The sequence below is a fragment of the Raphanus sativus genome, chromosome 6 (genome assembly GCF_000801105.2).
Source record: "Raphanus sativus cultivar WK10039 chromosome 6, ASM80110v3, whole genome shotgun sequence".
NCBI lineage: Eukaryota > Viridiplantae > Streptophyta > Magnoliopsida > Brassicales > Brassicaceae > Raphanus > Raphanus sativus.
In genome coordinates this window covers 52125251-52143025 of record NC_079516.1, presented here as the reverse complement: position 1 = coordinate 52143025, position 17775 = coordinate 52125251, and the positions used below count along the sequence as shown (strand labels likewise).

The 17775-nt window shown below is 37.0% G+C and overlaps 2 protein-coding genes across 2 annotated transcripts in view; both read right to left on the bottom strand.

Moving 5' to 3' along the window:
- The window catches only part of LOC108836396 (uncharacterized), a 17065-nt gene extending 5618 nt beyond the window's left edge, over positions 1-11447 (bottom strand). Inside the window, exons 1-5 of the mRNA XM_056987454.1 lie at positions 11296-11447; positions 11106-11192; positions 10763-11020; positions 10399-10557; positions 10249-10302 (exon numbers count right to left, since the gene is read on the bottom strand). Of these exons, the coding sequence (XP_056843434.1) occupies positions 10249-10302; positions 10399-10557; positions 10763-11020; positions 11106-11192; positions 11296-11445 (708 nt within the window). The 5' untranslated portion in view covers positions 11446-11447. The remainder of the gene's footprint in view (positions 1-10248; positions 10303-10398; positions 10558-10762; positions 11021-11105; positions 11193-11295) is intronic.
- Positions 11448-14393: 2946 nt separating this feature from the next.
- Positions 14394-16371, bottom strand: LOC108806141 (hypothetical protein At1g04090). Its single transcript, XM_018578176.2, has 2 exons — positions 16185-16371; positions 14394-16008 (listed from the first exon to the last, which is right to left on the bottom strand). Exons 1-2 carry the CDS (start codon positions 16276-16278, stop codon positions 14486-14488), a joined length of 1617 nt encoding a protein of 538 aa, XP_018433678.2. The 5' UTR covers positions 16279-16371; the 3' UTR covers positions 14394-14485.
- Positions 16372-17775: the final 1404 nt, after the last annotated feature.

Below are 17775 nucleotides of genomic sequence, written 5' to 3'. Positions count from 1 at the left end.
AAATTTTATATGGGGCTTATTGCAAAAGTGACTCAAAACTTGAATTCAAACAGAAAACTAACCTTTTCTTTTGACTCATTTTTTTTTTGAGTTTTTAACCCCACATCTGCATTTTTATCTACGAAAAATGCCATTAACCCTTTTTTTTTTTTTTTTTTCGAAAATGGCTTCTTACTGTCTCAACCTCATTTTCTTCAAGTATTACAATATTGCCACTGCCATGAATAGTGGGAACAACCCTTGTACGAACTGTTTGGAGCTTTTAATGCCCTTTAATGCACGTAAATCTCTTTACACTCTCTCTGTTTCAATTGTTATGAACTAAAAACAACATTTCTTTCACTTTCTCTCCATATTCATCCAAAAAACTGAAGCTTTTGATTCAAAATGTTTGGAGCCATATTTCTTTCGTTTTGACTTACGGTTGCTTTCGTTGAGGTTCTGGGTGGTTGGAGAAGACCCTGTGTGCAAACAAAGTCATCTCACCTAGTTGAAGGTACGAATTGAATTTTTTTCAAAATCTGTTCGCGTAGAAGACTTACAAGTAAGTCATCTGTATGTAGAAGACTTACTGATGAGTCTTCTGGTCAAACGGACGACTTAAACTAAGTCGTCCAGCTTTGTTTGGTGAAAAAAAACAGTCCAGACGACTTATATATAAGTCGTCTACGAGAAACAGGCTAGTTTTGCATTTGACCGAATCGTGTCAGATCTTTGACTATTTCTGGACGACTTATAATTCAGTCGTCTCTCGGAAAGTTAAAATTTCAATATTTTATTAAACTAGACGACTTACGTGTAAGTCGTCTTAGGTTAGTTTTGTAGTTGAAAAATAAAACTTCATAATTTAATTTTTACCAGACGACATAATATAAAGTCGTCCCGTCAGAAGACTTAATTTAAAGTCGTCGGGGAAAGCAAAGTCGTCCAGAATTTTTTCCCAATTAAGTCGTCCAAACCTTGCTTATCCCGGACGACCTTAAATTAAGTCGTCTAGCTGGACGACTTTTAGTTAAGTCGTCTGGAGAAAGTTAAATTTCAAGTTTTATTTTTCAATTACAAAACTAACCTGGGACGACTTACGTGTAAGTCGTCTAGTTTGAATAAAATATTGAAATTTTTACTTTCCAGAGACGACTGATTTATAAGTCGTCCAGAAATAGTCAAAGATCTGACACGATTCGGTCAAATGCAAAACTAGCCCGTTTTTCGTAGACGACTTATATATAAGTCGTCTGAATTTTTTTTTTAACAAACAAAGCCGGACGACTTAGAATTAAGTCGTCCCTTTTAATTTTCAATTGCAAAAGTGACCTCTTTAGACGACTTACCTTTAAGTCTTCTGGACGACTTAAATCTAAGTCGTCTGCGATAATGTTTGTTGAACTTCTTCATTTTCTCTATGTTTACTAATGTGTTTTATTTTGAATATTTGCAGATGATTTTTAAGTTACATGCAGTGTATGGAGAATGGTTGTTGAGAGATTTCCGTTGGGATTTTGTGGTTGATGATCTCAAAGGAGCAAGATTGTTTTTATTGAATGAAGATTCAACACATGCTGAACTTGTTGCAATGGCTCAAGAAGATTATAACCTGGACATGAGATCAGTGACTGTGGAGATTAGCTACTCATTACCAGCAGAAATGATGATGACTCCAAGCAGTCCTCCCATTCATGTTACAAGTGATAGACAAGTTCGAAACTTGCTCGAGATACTCAAAACGCATAGAGTATGTCTTTGTGTATCAAGCCGCAGCAAGGTGGAAACGGTTTCAGAGAAAAGAGAAGAAGCTGGTGATAATGATGAAGCTGGTGAATGGGAAGAAGATGTTGTGATAATGATGAAGCTGGTGAATGGGAAGAAGATGTTGGTGATAATGATGAGGCTGATGAATGTTTTGAAGATGTTGGTGATAATGAGTCTGTTGAAGATGAAAATCAAGATGGGGAGGAGGAAAATGGGGAGGAGGAAAATGGGGAGGAGGATGCTGATAACACTATTGTTGGTGAAACGGATCAGAATGGTGGGGATTACAGTCTTTATGGAAAGGTTCTAGATGAGGACGAGGAAGATGATGATAATATTTGTTTTGAAGAAATTGAAAAGACATATGCTAAGACAAATGCTATTGAAGGAGGAAAATCGGATTGTACCAGCATCTATGTCAACCAGAGTTTTGTTAGCAAGGATGCACTGCTTTCAGAGCTGCGGTTGACAGCAGTGAGGGGTAGGTTTTCTTTCAGAATATACAAATCAACAAAAACTCTCCTTGTGGCAATATGTCGGTGTTAGCGGTTGTGGATGGAAGATCAGAGCGAGTGTGAAACATGGGTCAAACACGTTTTGGGTAACAAAGTATGTGGAAAAACATTTATGCTCAATTGGAGACCGAATCGCTCAGCGGAGACACTGTACTCCAAAGTATGTTGGTAGTCTTTTCATTGATCGTGTTGGGATCATTGATGGGATAACTCCACAGCATATCACTGATGCAATGAAGAACATGTTTGGCATGACGCTTGATTACACCACTTCATACAGAGCACTGTTATATGCACAGAAATTGGTGAGAGGATCAGCAGAAGAAGGGTATTCGCGTCTGCCTTCATATCTCGAGCAAATCTCCATTGCAAATCCTGATTCTATCACGGCTATAGAACTTGATTCTGAGAAAAGATTTAAGTATCTATTTCTCTCTTTTGGAGCTTCTATCAAAGGTTTTAAGTATCAGAGAAGGGTCATTGTGGTGGATGGAACTCACCTAAGTGGAAAGTATGGAGGTGTTATGTTAGTTGCAGCCGCACAAGGATGGCAATTTTCAGATATTCCCATTGGCTTTTGGGATCGTGGATGCTGAAGATGAACCTTCTTGGGAATGGTTTTTCACAAAATTGGCTAGTTGTATATCTCATGACAAGCCTCTGGTGATAGTCTCTGACCGGCACGCGGCCATTAAAAGTGCGTGTGAGAAGGTGTTTCCTTGGGCAACCCGAGGAATATGTTATTATCACCTTCAAGATAACATTGTCAAAAAGTTTAAAGGGAAACATCTCATGTACTTGGTGAAAGGGGCTGCTTATGCGCACACGGTTCACGATTTTAACCGGTACATGGCTGAGATACGGAGTGCAAACCCGGAACTTGCAACGTATTTGGAGAAGGCCGACGCCAAGCTATGGTCAAGGTTTATTGTAAGGGGAACAGGTTCAACATAAAAAACAAGCAACATCGCTGAATCTATTAATTCCGCACTGAAGCGAGCAAGAGGATTTCCGATTCCGTTCCTGCTGGAGTTCATAAGGCAGAAGTTAGGAAAATGGTATTGGAAAAGGAGACAAGATGCTTTGAGTCTCCCAACTGTACATAGCCGGGGTGTTGAATACTTGCTTGCTGTTCGATCAGAGATAGCGGATACGATGACGGTCGAACCAATTGATGGATGGCGTTTCTTTGTCAAAGGTGGCAAAATGGACTGTGCGGTTGATTTGGAACATGTAAAGTGTGGTTGTGGTGTCTATGGAGTGGAGAAAATACCTTGCTCTCATGCTAGCAGCTGGAACACATGCTGGTGTGCATATCGACACACTTGTATGTCCACTTTACTCAAAGAATCATCTGTATGCAGGATACTCAGAGAATATATATCCTATCGTGTCACAACATATTGAGGAACGAGAATGCTTTCCTCCAAACGTAAAGCGTGGTCCGGGGAGACAGAAGAAATCAAGATGGCAATCTTGGTTGGAGCTATCTAGGATGAGGGGACACAAACCCAGGAAGAAACACAGGGCACGGAGATGCTCAAACTGCAAGGAAACTGGCCATACGAAACACAATGTACACAACCAGTTGACTAGTTGTCCAGACGACCTAAATATAAGTCGTCCAGTCTTGATTACCCGTCCAGACGACTAATTTCTAAGTCGTCCAGTGTTTCGTCTACCTTCTACGAAGTCGTCCAGTGTATTAGACTACCTTCTACTATCCCTTCAAGTGTATTTTTTTAGACGACCTTTTACGAAGTCGTCCAGTGTATTTAAGTCGTCCAGTGTATTTAAGTCGTCCAGTGTTTAGACTACCTTCTACATATCCCTTCAAGTGTATTTTTTTTTAGACGACCTTTTACGAAGTCGTCCAGTGTATTTTATTTTTAGACTACCTTATTTTTTTTAGACGACCTTATTTGTAAGTCGTCCAGTGTATTTTATTTTAGACTACCTTATTTTTTTTAGACGACCTTATTTGTAAGTCGTCCAGCTGGAAAACCTTCCAGACGACTTATTTGTAAGTCGTCCAGCTGGAAAACCTTCCAGACGACTTATTTGTAAGTCGTCCAGCTGGAAAACCTTCCAGACGACTTATTTGTAAGTCGTCCAGCTGGAAAACCTTCCAGACGACTTATTTGTAAGTTAGAAAATCTATACAAGTTAGAAAATCAAATAAAATCATACATGCCCACAAACATACAAATAGATTTGTGTAAACAAATAGTTCAAATATACAAATAGATTTGTGTATACAAATAGTTCAAATATACAAATTGATTTGTGTATCTATACAAGTTAAAAAATCTATACAAGTTAAAAAATCTATACAAGTTAAAAAATCTATACAAATTGATTTGTGTATCTAATCATACATGCCTACAAACATACCACCATCCTCATTATCTTTCAGATGCTGATCAACAAGCTCCGTCCATATAGCCAAAGCCATAGTATCCCTCATAGTCTTCGCATTGGACCTAGCAAAGTCTTTAGGGCTAAGGGACCCCAAGAGCATGACATTCAATGTACTTTGCAGCGTACACGCCACAATCACCATTGTTGGCCGTGGGTACATCTTTGAGGAGTCTCTCATAAGTGTATCGCTCCAACCCATGCATCTGGTCTCCGCACTCCACAATCAGATAAGGGACCATCTCGAGAAAAGGCTCCATTATCTCATCCCATCTTTCTGGTATGGTAGTTGAAGGTATGCTGTCCCAGACGACTATGTGCCTCTTAGGGATCGATATCCAAATAGCCACCCAATGTTTGTTGTCCAAGTTCAGTGGCGCATAGATATCATCAATGTCCTCCCCCCACTTCTTGTTTGATTGGCAAAATGAAGGCATTGATCCGTCATACAAACTCGCCGCCCCACTAGGTAGCATTTTTCCTAAACCATTGTGATCAGACGACGATGTTTTGAAGACCAGATACTGTTCTCTCCAAGACTGGGTAAAGTTGTGATCCAGGAAGCACATTCGCTCGCTCCGGAAACATTGTGGGTTCTCCTTATACCTCTGCCTCAGCACATTCATCCAAGCATCTATATGCTGCATATAAAATAATACAAGTTAGAACCTTCCAGACGACTTACAAATAAGTCGTCTGGAAGGTTTTCCAGCTGGACGACTTACAAATAAGTCGTCTGGAAGGTTTTCCAGCTCGAAACCTTCCAGACGACTTATTTGTAAGTCGTCCAGCTGGAAAACCTTCCAGACGACTTATATATTTACAAATCTATACAAAGACAAGTTACCAGACGACTTATTTGTAAGTCTTCTGGAAGGTTTTCCAGCTGGACGACTTACAAATAAGTCGTCCAGCTGGAAAACCTTCCAGACGACTTATATATTTTACAAATCTATACAAAGACAAGTTACCAGACGACTTAAAGATAAGCAGAAGACTTACTACGTCTTCCAGCCATGCTTTGGATGTCCGGAGTTTTTGATACCACCAAGTTGGTGATGTACGTGGTTTGTCCTCTTCCTTAGTGAAATAATCACTGCAAACAAAAAAGCAATCAGTTTTGGTAGACTAAATCAAGCTATTATGGGTAAAGCAATCACTTACGGATCAGTTTTCAACCAATCAGCGAGCTCCTTCATCTTAGGTCTGTTTAGTGTGGGAAATGGATTATACTTTCCCACTCTAAGGAGTTTCCTTCTCTCTGCCGTATAAGGAGATATCTGCGTGGGAGCAGGTTTCTTCGTTCGTTCACTCCTTGCACGCACAGAAGCAGTGGGAGCTGTTTTGGTCCAATACAACCAGGCTCGGTTCTGAAGCTGAAGCTGGATCGGTGGAAGCGAAGCTCGGTTGTTGATCGTTGGAAGCGAAGCTCGGTTGGTCAGTGGAAGTGAGAGGAACAATCTCTTTGGAGGTGACACCATCTGCTTTATCCTCCGGCAAGATCTTATATACCGAGATCGCCTCATCTGCTGTATCCTCCGGCAACAATCTCTGCAATAAAAGAGAACAAGTTAACCCTGGACGACTTAAATAAAAGTTGGGAGAGGATTTGGTTCCAGCTGGAGTTCAGACGACTTATTTGTAAGTCTTCTGGAAGGTTTTCCAGCTGGACGACTTACAAATAAGTCGTCTGGAAGGTTTTCCAGCTGGAAAACCTTCCAGACGACTTATTTGTAAGTCGTCCAGCTGGAAAACCTTCCAGACGACTTATATATTTACAAATCTATACAAAGACCAGACGACTTAAAGATTTGATATTAACCTCTTTGGGCAGAGGAGAAGGCTGTTTTTTTGTGGAGAAGGCTTTTTCGTTTGAGGAGCAGGCTGTTTCGTCTGAGGAGCAGGCTGTTTAGTTTGAGGAGCAGGCTGTTTCGTTTGAGGAGCAGGCTGTTTAGTTTGAGGAGCAGGCTGTTTAGTTTGAGGAGCAGGCTGTTTCGCCTTTTGAGGAGTAGGCTTTGCCTTTTGAGGAGCAGGCTGTCTGGTGGGAGGAGTAGGATGATTGGTTTGAAGTGGAGGCTGATCCTTTTGAGGAGTAGTCTGTTTGTTACTAGCCCCGGTTTCTGGGGCTTGTGGGGTAGGGTGTTTTTTACTAACCCCGGTTTCTGGGGCTTGAGGGTAGCCTGATTGGTGACACCAACCTTCTTCTCCACAGCTTCCAATCTATCGGAGATCTTCCTAATCTCCCTGATGCACTTCTTAAACCCCTCTTTCATCATGTCACCTAAGTCCTTGAACATGTTTTCTAACTCCTCTCTGGTCACCCAACTAGCCTCTTCTCTAGCCTCTTCTGTAGCCTCTTCTGTAGCCTCTGTAGGAGCCTCTTCTCTAGCCTCTTTAGGAGCCTCTTTAGGAGCCTCTTTACGAGCTTTCTTCCGAGGTCTCTGATTGTCTTCCTCCACCTCCTCCACAACCATCTCTTTGGCTCTTTTCGATGGAGTCACAAACTTGGGTTTTGTACCAGTGACTTCCCAGCAATCCATGGTCCACTTCCACGGTCTCCGATCATACATCACTTTAATGATGTTCTCCGCGGGCACGTCATCAACCTCAGAGTCCCATTTTGGCCACATTTCACTAATGTCCTTCTCAACAAAGTTGATCACGCGGGTCTGCAGTAAATAGAAGAAGAATCGAGTTAGATATTTGAAACAAAATACTAAATAGACGACTTAATTATAAGTCGTCAACTAAGTCGTCCAGCTGGACGACCTTCCAGACGACTTATTATAAGTCGTCTACTAAGTCGTCCAGCTGGACGACCTTCCAGACGACTTATAATAAGTCGTCTACTAAGTCGTCCAGCTGGAAGACCTTCCAGACGACTTATAATAAGTCGTCTACTAAGTCGTCCAGCTGGAAGACCTTCCAGACGACTTATAATAAGTCGTCTACTAAGTCGTCCAGCTGGAAGACCTTCCAGACGACTTATAATAAGTCGTCTACTAAGTCGTCCAGCTGGAAGACCTTCCAGACGACTTATAATAAGTCGTCTACTAAGTCGTCCAGCTGGAAGACCTTCCGGACGACTTAATTAAGTGAAGATGGAAAGGTACCTGACTCAAGATAGCAGCTTTCATGAATCTGCGGCCTCTGCTGCCGTCGTAAGCCAGAATCGGTGGAGACGGACTGTTTGCTCTGGGTAGACCAATACTAGCACCCAATCCCGGAATAGCTTCGTACGCCCAGACCTGAAGAACTTGTATAAAGCCATCCACGGTGTAACAGCCAGTAATATCTTTGTTCCACAAAGAGTCCATCAGCACCTTAAACGCGACTCTCCCCCATGGATAATTCTCAAACCTTTCTAAATCCATCACTAGCCTTGCGAGAGTAGCTCGTGTAGCGCTTGAGAACTTTTTCCCTTCAATGAATCCAGTGAAGATGGAAAGGTACGCGAGTCGCTTGCGATCTTCCCTGGACCAATCCCCGCATCTCTTCAGTGCTGCTATTATCTGATCAGTACTTGGCCCAGCTTCCCGATGAACTCCCATCATCTCCCAGAAAGAAACCATCTGTGGGGTAACTTCACATTCTGGTGTCTCAAGGTCCTCGATGTAGTCGCAGTTTAGACCAGTGATGTTTTCAAACTCTAACAGTGAAAACCTCGCAGGTTCTGGACCAACGAGACACCACATCTCGTACTTCTTCTTAATGTCCAGCTTTAAACCGAGCAAGTGGTGAACCAGCCTTGAAGCCCAACCAAATCCCTGCTCCTTGAACTTGATGAAAACTCCCAATCTCGACTCCTTGAGCTCTTCAAATTCAGCATCAGTGAGAGCTTCCCTAAGAGCAGTATGCAACTTCGTGTTATCCGTATGATACGAAATGCTATTGTGGGGTTCTGGCTCTTCCCCTAATGTGTATAACCTACGGGGGAGTTCTGGAATATCCATCCTTTTTGTCTGCAAAATAATCAAAGACAACAATAGAAGTCAGAACACAAGCTAAATCAATCACGCCTTAATTGTTACTCCAGACGACTTAGTAGACGACTTAAATATAAGTCGTCTAGAAAGTCGTCCAACTGGACGACTTAGTTGACGACTTATATTTAAGTCGTCTGGAAAGTCTTCCAAATGGACGTACTAAGTCGTCCAGGTTGAAGACTTTCCAGACGACTTACTTACAAGTCTTCCAGTAGAAAAATTTCAAGCGGACCTGATTAGTCGCAGAAGGAGTTCGAGTACTCGTCATTGTGGTTATAGATCTGAAAAAATAAACGTGAAACGGTGAGAATGAGTAAATTGAAAGAGACAACGTTTTATGTTCATCTTTTCCACGAGTTTGATGACTTACCGGCGTTAGGGTTTACAGAGAAACGGCGCTACGGTTTACAGAGAAGAAGCGGCGGCGCTAGGGTTTAGAAGAAGCGGCGGCGCTAGGGTTTAGAAGAAACGGCGGTGCTAGCTAGTGTTTAGAGTAAGCGGCGGTGAGAACGTTGGTGAGCACGGTGGCGAGGGCGACGGTTTGTTCGGAAATAGTGGAAGCGGGGGCGCTAGGGTTTAGAGGAATCGGCGGCGCTAGGGTTAGAAGAAGCTGCGGCGACAACGGTGAGAATGAAGTGAGATAGATAGCCGACGTTGAGAACGATGGTTGTTCGGAAATAGTGGGAATTCGAATCGCCTTTGATATCGCCGGTGAGAGAGAACTGTTAGGGTTTCTGTTCGCGGAAAATGAAAAAAAAAAAAAAAATCACCTTATATATTGGGTAAATAATCCGGTTAGCTTTAAAAGTACATTGGTAAACTTTAAGGTTTGGTCCGGTTTAGACGACTTATTCTGGCTGATAATGTACATCAGACGACCTAATATTTAGTCGTCTGGGAACAGAAGACTAAATATTAAGTCGTCCAATACCCTAAAATGAACCCCTAAACTAAAATGACTAAATTAACTTACTAACCACGTTATAAAATCAAATTATACTTCAATAGTGTTTACTATACACAGAAACGAACACGCCTAGGTAATTTTAAAAATTTTCAAAAACGGTTTTAATGCTTTCCAAAATCTAACCCTAAGAACACATACAATACTACAACATATGTTGATGAAACATAAACTAAAGAATATCATGACTCACTACTTTCACTCATCTGGGCTGAAAACAATTGAAATTTGTTATATATTAATTTATATCTCTTAAGACATATGTTAATTACATAATTCCAATTTTTCACTTATCAAAATATTTTTTACAAAATTTTTAAATTATGTTTAAGAATAACTGTCCAGACGACTTAACTTAAAGTCGTCTGGACGACTTATTTTCAAGTCGTCTGTTTACAGACGACTTGCGAGGGGTAGAAACGTAAAAAAAATCCGTTTTTTTGTTTGTTCACAAGGAGATAGTTGTAATTTCAATAGCCTTTTAAGTTACTTTTGCCTTTGACCCAAGTTGGGGTACTCTTTTGGGTTTGACTCCAAGTTTTGAGTCACAATTGGTAATTCTCTCTTTTATATGATTAGCTTTTCGACATGTTTGGGGTAGAAAATGGGAACTTACCGTCCAGTAAACGAATAATCTTAGATTAAAATCACCATATTGTGCTGGATGAACCTATAGATTAAGGCAAACGAAGGCAGTCATGATGTTTGCATATGATCACAAGATGTAGTTTAATCAAGATGTGGAGGACCCAGAGAAGTACAAGACCTGAAAACCAGCTTCAATTGTGTTACGAGAAAGTCCAACTCCAGACACGAGCCAAGTCTGAGCCAAGCTGAACTCTCTGCTACCTTGAACGTATGGTTTCCAGATATTCACTACACATTCGGTCCCAAAATACTTTCCTTTGGAATTCATGGTCGCATACTAAACCAGCACCGAAAAATAGAAAAAGTGTAAATTAAGCCATAAGAGAAACTAGAGAATGTTTAACACAAGAACAAACTAATATAAAAAGAGGTGTACCTCATGAACACTTTTTGAACATATAAACCAGCTCCAAAAAGAGAACAGTGTAAACAAAACCGCAAGAGAGACTAGAGAGTAAGTAAAACAAGAAAAATAAGCTTACCTCATGGCCTTTACTTGGATCAGACGTAAGATCTTCATGAACACTACTTGAACCATATAAAAGGATGCCTGGAGCTGGAGTCATCATCTTTTTCCCAAAATTCTGAATGGATTTTGACCGTAAGATATCTTCTTTCTTTATTCTTCGTATCGAAACTGTATTTTCTGGGCATCTTCCATTCTTGTTCCACACCTGAGTAACATTTGTAATATCCTTGGTGTACGTAGACGTACTTTCCGGTATAAAGCTCGGTCTCATCTACATGCGAAAAACTTGACATTTCAGCATCATCATGCATGTAAATATATATATTAAAAAAACTAAATTAAAAATGAAGTCAAACCTGGATGGTGTGGTTTTTAAGCAGAGGATGATCAAAAGCTAGTTGATTTTGTATTGGAACACAATCTATTATATCTCCATCGTCGCTCTGTAACAGAGATTAAGGTGTAACATTCAATCTCAGTTAATTTGCACGCAAATAATCAAAGCAATGAGTTTATGAATATGGAATTTGCATGTGTAAAGATAACCTTAATGGATATAAGAGCAGGCTTGTTGAGCCGTTTCAAAAGTCTTTCTACTTCGATTTCCTTGTGATCGGAGAGCTCATCTCCATTGACACAAGGAGAGATTATCACTCCTATCATCATCAGTGCAACCGTCAAACCAGCCATTCCCATTATGGTTTATTATAATCCTTAGAAAGTAATTTTTGAAGTTTCCTACCAACTACAAGTCGAATTTATAGGAGTAGATTGTTCGTATATTCTATAATTAGGAAACTAGGAGGAAACAAATTAGTGATTATATAACTCTATTAATGAAAGTTGACTTATGACTTCAACATCGTCACAACCCCCCTCCCACGTTTCTCTAGTTGTGCAAAGGTTGTTTATTTGTACTTCCATGTGCATAGTTGGTCATAGACTCATAATTCATCCATATATACATTTTAATGTATAGTCTTTTTGTAAAGCTTTGTATAATTGATACTTATTGTTTATAGATAACTTGGAAAGAAACTAAAATGTTATATGACTCGCATTACATTAATGACAATAAATCATTTTTAAGTTCTTACACATATGTAAATATATTATATTTAATATTTTTATTTATATGTCTTGAGGTATTTTATATTTTTTAATTCATATTATCATGGGCAATTCTCCTAAAAATTCTTAAACAAATTTACAATAAAATTAACACAGGAAAAATAAAAAACATTTGTTTAGAAATTATTATTATAGATTTTTATTGAATTTTAGATTGAAGATTCTAAACTATATCCTCTAAACCCAACACCATACCGTCGAAAAACTAAATTCTGAATTTTTGCCACCCTAAACATATATTTTTCTCTAATTTCTTTTCAAAATATATACTCCCACCATTTTTAATAAATGTTACTTTGACACTTTTTATGGTAATAAATTTTTTTTTATAGTAGAATAATATATTTCGATTTAATGTATAATTAATTAAATTAAATTAAAATTTATTGATTATTAAAAATATTAAAAATTAGATTTAATGTACAAAGTTATATTGGAATTGTAGAATAACACATTTTTGAAACAAAATAAAAAATTTACAGTGAAATTTAATATGAAACAGAAAGAGAAGAAGTATATTTTAGTCATTTTTAATGTGTGTTATTTTGAACTTTTAGAGTTATCATACAGTACTCCCTCTGTTTTTTAAAGATGTATGTTTTAGGAATTTTTTTTGTTTCAAAAAGATGTATTTTTCATATTTTCAATGTAATTTTTGTCAACTAATTATGAATAATTGTGAATCTCAAAAACATTAATTGCATTTCTTGAAATTTTATTGGTTTAGAAATATAGGAAATATAAAATAACAAAAAACTATGCACTAATAAGTAAATTTTAATATGTTTTATTAAAAAGTGTGAAAATCTCAAAACATGTATTATTTAAAAACAGAGGGAGTATTTCTCAACTGTTATAGATAAACTAAGATTAATTTGGTTATGATTAACACTATTAATACAGATTGACTTGTGACTTTAATATAAACACTATTAATAAAGACTGACTCATGACTTTAAGAAAATATCATTAAAGCAACCACGTTTCCCTAGTTATATTAAAGTTGTTAATTTGTACTTCCATGTTATATATGCATATATATAAGACCCATAGTGCATACATATAATTATAAATGATATTTATTTTGTACCTTTTATATGTACTAGATGATATTTTGTGCAAAATAATATTTACAAAGTAAAGTATTTAAAAAATCAAAAAATTATATAATTTATTTTATTATTACTTTAGGTAAATGTTATTATTTCAATATCTTTAATTTTTGGTACAGAATATCTGATTAGCTTGGTTATTATTTTGTTATACTCTATCTGTTTCATAATAATTGTCATTCTAATATTATTTTTGTTATACAAAAGTATCATTTTACAATTTCAATGCAAATTATACTTACCTATTAGCTAGAAATTAATTGTAAACTGCATTGATTTTATAAATAAATTTATTTATTTATCTCAAATACTATTGGTCAGAAAGATGTAATTAATAATAACTTACATATATTTTAATCACTTTCTTAATATATATGAAAATGTAAAAATAACACTTATTCAGAAATTGTTTAAAAAAAAAAAAAAAGAGTTCCGACAAAAATTGGGGTAGTTTGTTGGAGTCTAAGCCCAAAACGTTTGAGCCAACTTAAATTTATTTTCCCTAAAAAGTAAACCTTCATAACCAAACCATGCCCATGTGTGATGTTAGTGTTAGGCTGTTAGCTTCAACCGCTATACCTAGGCGTTCAGGTTCGGATCAGATTTTACCGATTTTTCAGGTTTACGGGTTTGCGCTCCTAGATCCTATACTAAATTTTTATTAGTATAGGTCGAGTTTATATAATAATATTTCGGGTTCGGTTCAAAATTATATTACATCCTAAAATCTATAAAATAATCATATATCGTTCGAATTCGGGTTATATCGATTCAGTTTCAATATAACCAAAATAAATAAATAGAACAAAAATTCAAAACAAAATATAAAAAAACACCTAAATTAAATAACAATTAATCTATCAAATATAATATTGATAAAATAACAATAATATTAAATCAAACATGAAAACAAGCATCATTCGTAAACAACATACATTATCTTATAGAAAATAAACTTGTTATTTCAGTGAACAAGTTATAAATATGTTATTTATAACTAACTGTGTACTTAAAGCATTTATCAAAATTTTACTATATATTTTTATATATCATATTACCACAAAATATTAAATTTAATAATTGAAATACTTATGTATATTTCAAAATATTTATATTGACTGTTAATTTCGGATTTTTTGGGTTACCCGTTCTGGTTTGGTTAATAACACTTCAGGTTCAGATATTTCTTGTACCACCCTAAAAACCCCGTTCGAATATTTTTACATTTCAGATCGGATAATGGGTCGGGTTTTTCGGTTCGAGTTCGGTTCGAATTTTGATTCCTTATTTTATGCCCATGCCTAACTATACCTCTGTTAAATTTTAGAAACATGTTATCCTCTAAATATATAAGATAATTTGGTGGTGCCTAAATCATGAGTTTTACCTCAAGGTCGGCCATGATTGTATCTACCCCAAATTGACAAAGACAGAGATAACAATAGATTCACAAAACCAAACATTAAAATGAAAAAGAAACAACATGAAGAGATTCAATCTTCGTCACCTAACCAGTTCCTCTTCAGCTTCGGACCCGTAGGTCCGTCCTCTCCGAAAACCTCATTAGGCAATCCGTTAATCACATTCCTGAACAGATTCTTCAGACTCTCTCCAACAACAATCTTCTCCACACTTCTAATCTCATCTTCACGACCATAATCAATCTTTGGTCCCCAATGTCTCATATAGTTCAACCACACCGGCTCCTCCACTTCTTTCATATACTCAGCCGAAACAACCCTAAACCTAACCGCAGTATCAAACACCTTTTCACTCTTTCCTGTATCGTTCCTAATCCCTACATCGTCTCTGCCTTGCAACACTAGTCCTGGTTTAGCGTACATTGCATGCCCATTTAAAGAAGCGTAAGCCACTGGTTTGTTTCCACCACTCTGAAACTCAATCTCCGGAGCATCAATCCAGCTTCCTCTGCTATGTTGCGAGAGGTACATCCTCTGTAGCTTGCCGTTGAAGTTACTTATCCGGAGAGTGAAATGTTCCCAATCTCCAATGTGTTCGCCTATTCTCCCCAACGGGATTGTCACGAGCTTGAGCTTGGCTCGTGAAGGTCCATTGAATGGATAAAACATCCAGACAGCTATATCTGTTAATGTTCCACCAAAAACAGGTTTTATGTGAAGATCAACTTCCATGCTCTGTAAATCTCCGCCTTGGACTCGTTTTCTTGCGTCAGAAGCAACTGGTAGGTCTAACCAGTAAAGACCATCGTTGGCTTCACCTTGAGGAAGATTTGAGCCGTTTGGTTCGACCGGCACCGGGTTTGATTCGTCGCCTTTCTTGTAAAGCAAGGCACCGTTGCTGAAAAACCAGTTGACAGACGATGGGAGATACTTCTCATCTTTGTGGAAGTAGATCAAAGGAGCGTAAGCTTGAAACAGAGCATCGATCTGGACCTTGCTTGGCATGCAAGAAAAGTCGAACTTGTTGTTCTTCAGACAAGCTAGGGTTGGATTTGCAGTGAACGTACCAACACATACACTAGGGGCTTGTGTTCCTCTGTTGACAGGCTTAGAACTCGAAACCCCAAACCCATTAGATTCCCATATCACAGCGTCTGGCTCGGATTGATCCGTTAGATCAGACCGGACACAACGGATCTTGTCTAGAGGAGGCTTCTCAGCCTTGGTGGTTACAATTAGACCCACTGCACTGTAACCATCAGGAGGTACAGGCTGCCAAAAGTATCCAGTTTGGTCCCTATTGTTCTCTACCTTTGTAGATTTGCCGCTCCAAAGAAGAAGATAATCTACCGGAGGTCTTAAAGAGTCGCCGGAGAGGTCTTTACCGACAAGTGTCCATCCAAAAAGCTTGCGGTTATTGGGTTGAGCGTAGAAACCGAGAAGTGAGAAGCCTTCAGGTACTGAAGACGGCTCAAAAAAAGTGGCTCCAAGATTATCTTGTCCTCCTTCGTATACAGTCCATACTTTTTTAAACGTTGTTATTTGGAAAACTTCAAGACCTCGCAAATCTATTACCCCCTTTGCAAATCCTTCTCCTGTGAATTCACATTAAAATCTTATAGAACATTCAAAAAAATACATGTAAATTTTTTATGTAAATTCACATTAAAAGCTATATTTTATTATATGTATTTAAAAAAATAAACATTCGTAAATACACTGAACAAAACATAGCTAAATAGAGGATGAACATTAAAACCAAAGCATGAACCTGAAGGCCACGATGGCAAAGGAGATGGAAGTTCAAAGGCGGAATCAATCGGAAAAGATGGTGATGAGCTTTGCGCAGAGGAGATGTTACCCATTTTGATATTGACAAATCCAAAAATCGTTGAGAAATAATGACTTTGTAATGTATATTGTGTCGTGGTCGAGTTAGGATCCCTTGGTCATATCTGAAGAGAATAGCACATGTCAGGTATTTAAGGGAAGTGGGGACAGAATCAATGTTGTTGGTCGAGTTAGATGAACCACATACACAAAAACTTCAAAGATTAGGTCTTATCTGACGAAACTAGCACATGTCAGGTATTCATTGTGAGGCGAAAAGTCATGGCAAGTCACTGTTAGGTTCTGTAACCTTTGATTCAATCATCATGGTTTACAATATACTTGAGCAAGGTTTAGCACTTAAACTATTATATTGTTTTCTTGTTATTCTAGAGATTGTTTGGATTTCCTGAGAGCTCTTTGTTGAGAATAATGTAACATCATAACAAATATTTTTGTACAAAAATCATGACAAATATTATGTATACAATATGTTAGTCTTTTTAAAATCATTAAATGGTATTGTTTATAGTGTATCTTGCGTTGTTTTTTTTTTTTGCTAAATATCTTGCGTTGTATTTCATCGGCTTAGTATTTAATTCGTCAGTCAGTTTAGTTACAAATAACCAAAAATGAGACCAATGATTCCTCAACAGGTCAGAGAATAACGTACGTGGTTTAATCCTGAGGGTTTAATTAAACAAAACGTATTTAATTTTTACAATTTATATTTCCTTTGTTTCATAATAAGTGTTATTTTATCATTTTTCTTGTTACACAAAAAATGTTTTATGTCATTTAACAATTTCAATGCAAAATTTTACTTATTTTCAACTGAAAATTAATTGCAAACTGTTTTAATTTTATAAATAATTTTATTTATCTTAAATACTATTGATCAGAGATGTGTAATTAATAACAATTTATTTATATTTTCGTCAATTTTTAATCTGTGTGAAAAATGTTAAAGTGGCCCTTATTAAAAATAGAGAGAGTACAATTTTTCATCGGATTTTTTATTGTTAAAACCCCTCAACTAAGTTTGTTTTGGGTAAAAACCCCCAAACTAAGTATTTAATGAATAAACCCCCAAATTAACAACCCCAAACTAAACCCCTCAACTTTATTTAATGAATTAAACTCTTTCCGGTCATAATTACGAGTACTATCGGTAATCTTTTAGTTTAGGGGTTTTTACATTAAGCAAAATATAAGTGAGAGGTTTTACCACTAGAAATAAAAAAATTCAAAATATAATAACATTATCTAAAAATAAATAACTTTAATATTCCAAAATTAGCATTTTAATAAACTTTCTGTAAAATATATGAGTAGTGTTTTTTAAATCAACATTATATATGTATAAATTAAAAATGTATTTTTTGTCATCAAATTATCTAAAAGTTAAAAATGTAAACACAAGAAAATAGATAAATCTTAAGATAATTTTATTATATTTTCTGGTTTTTTACATTTTTAATTTATACATATATAATGTTGATTTAAAAAAAACTAGACTCATATATTTTACA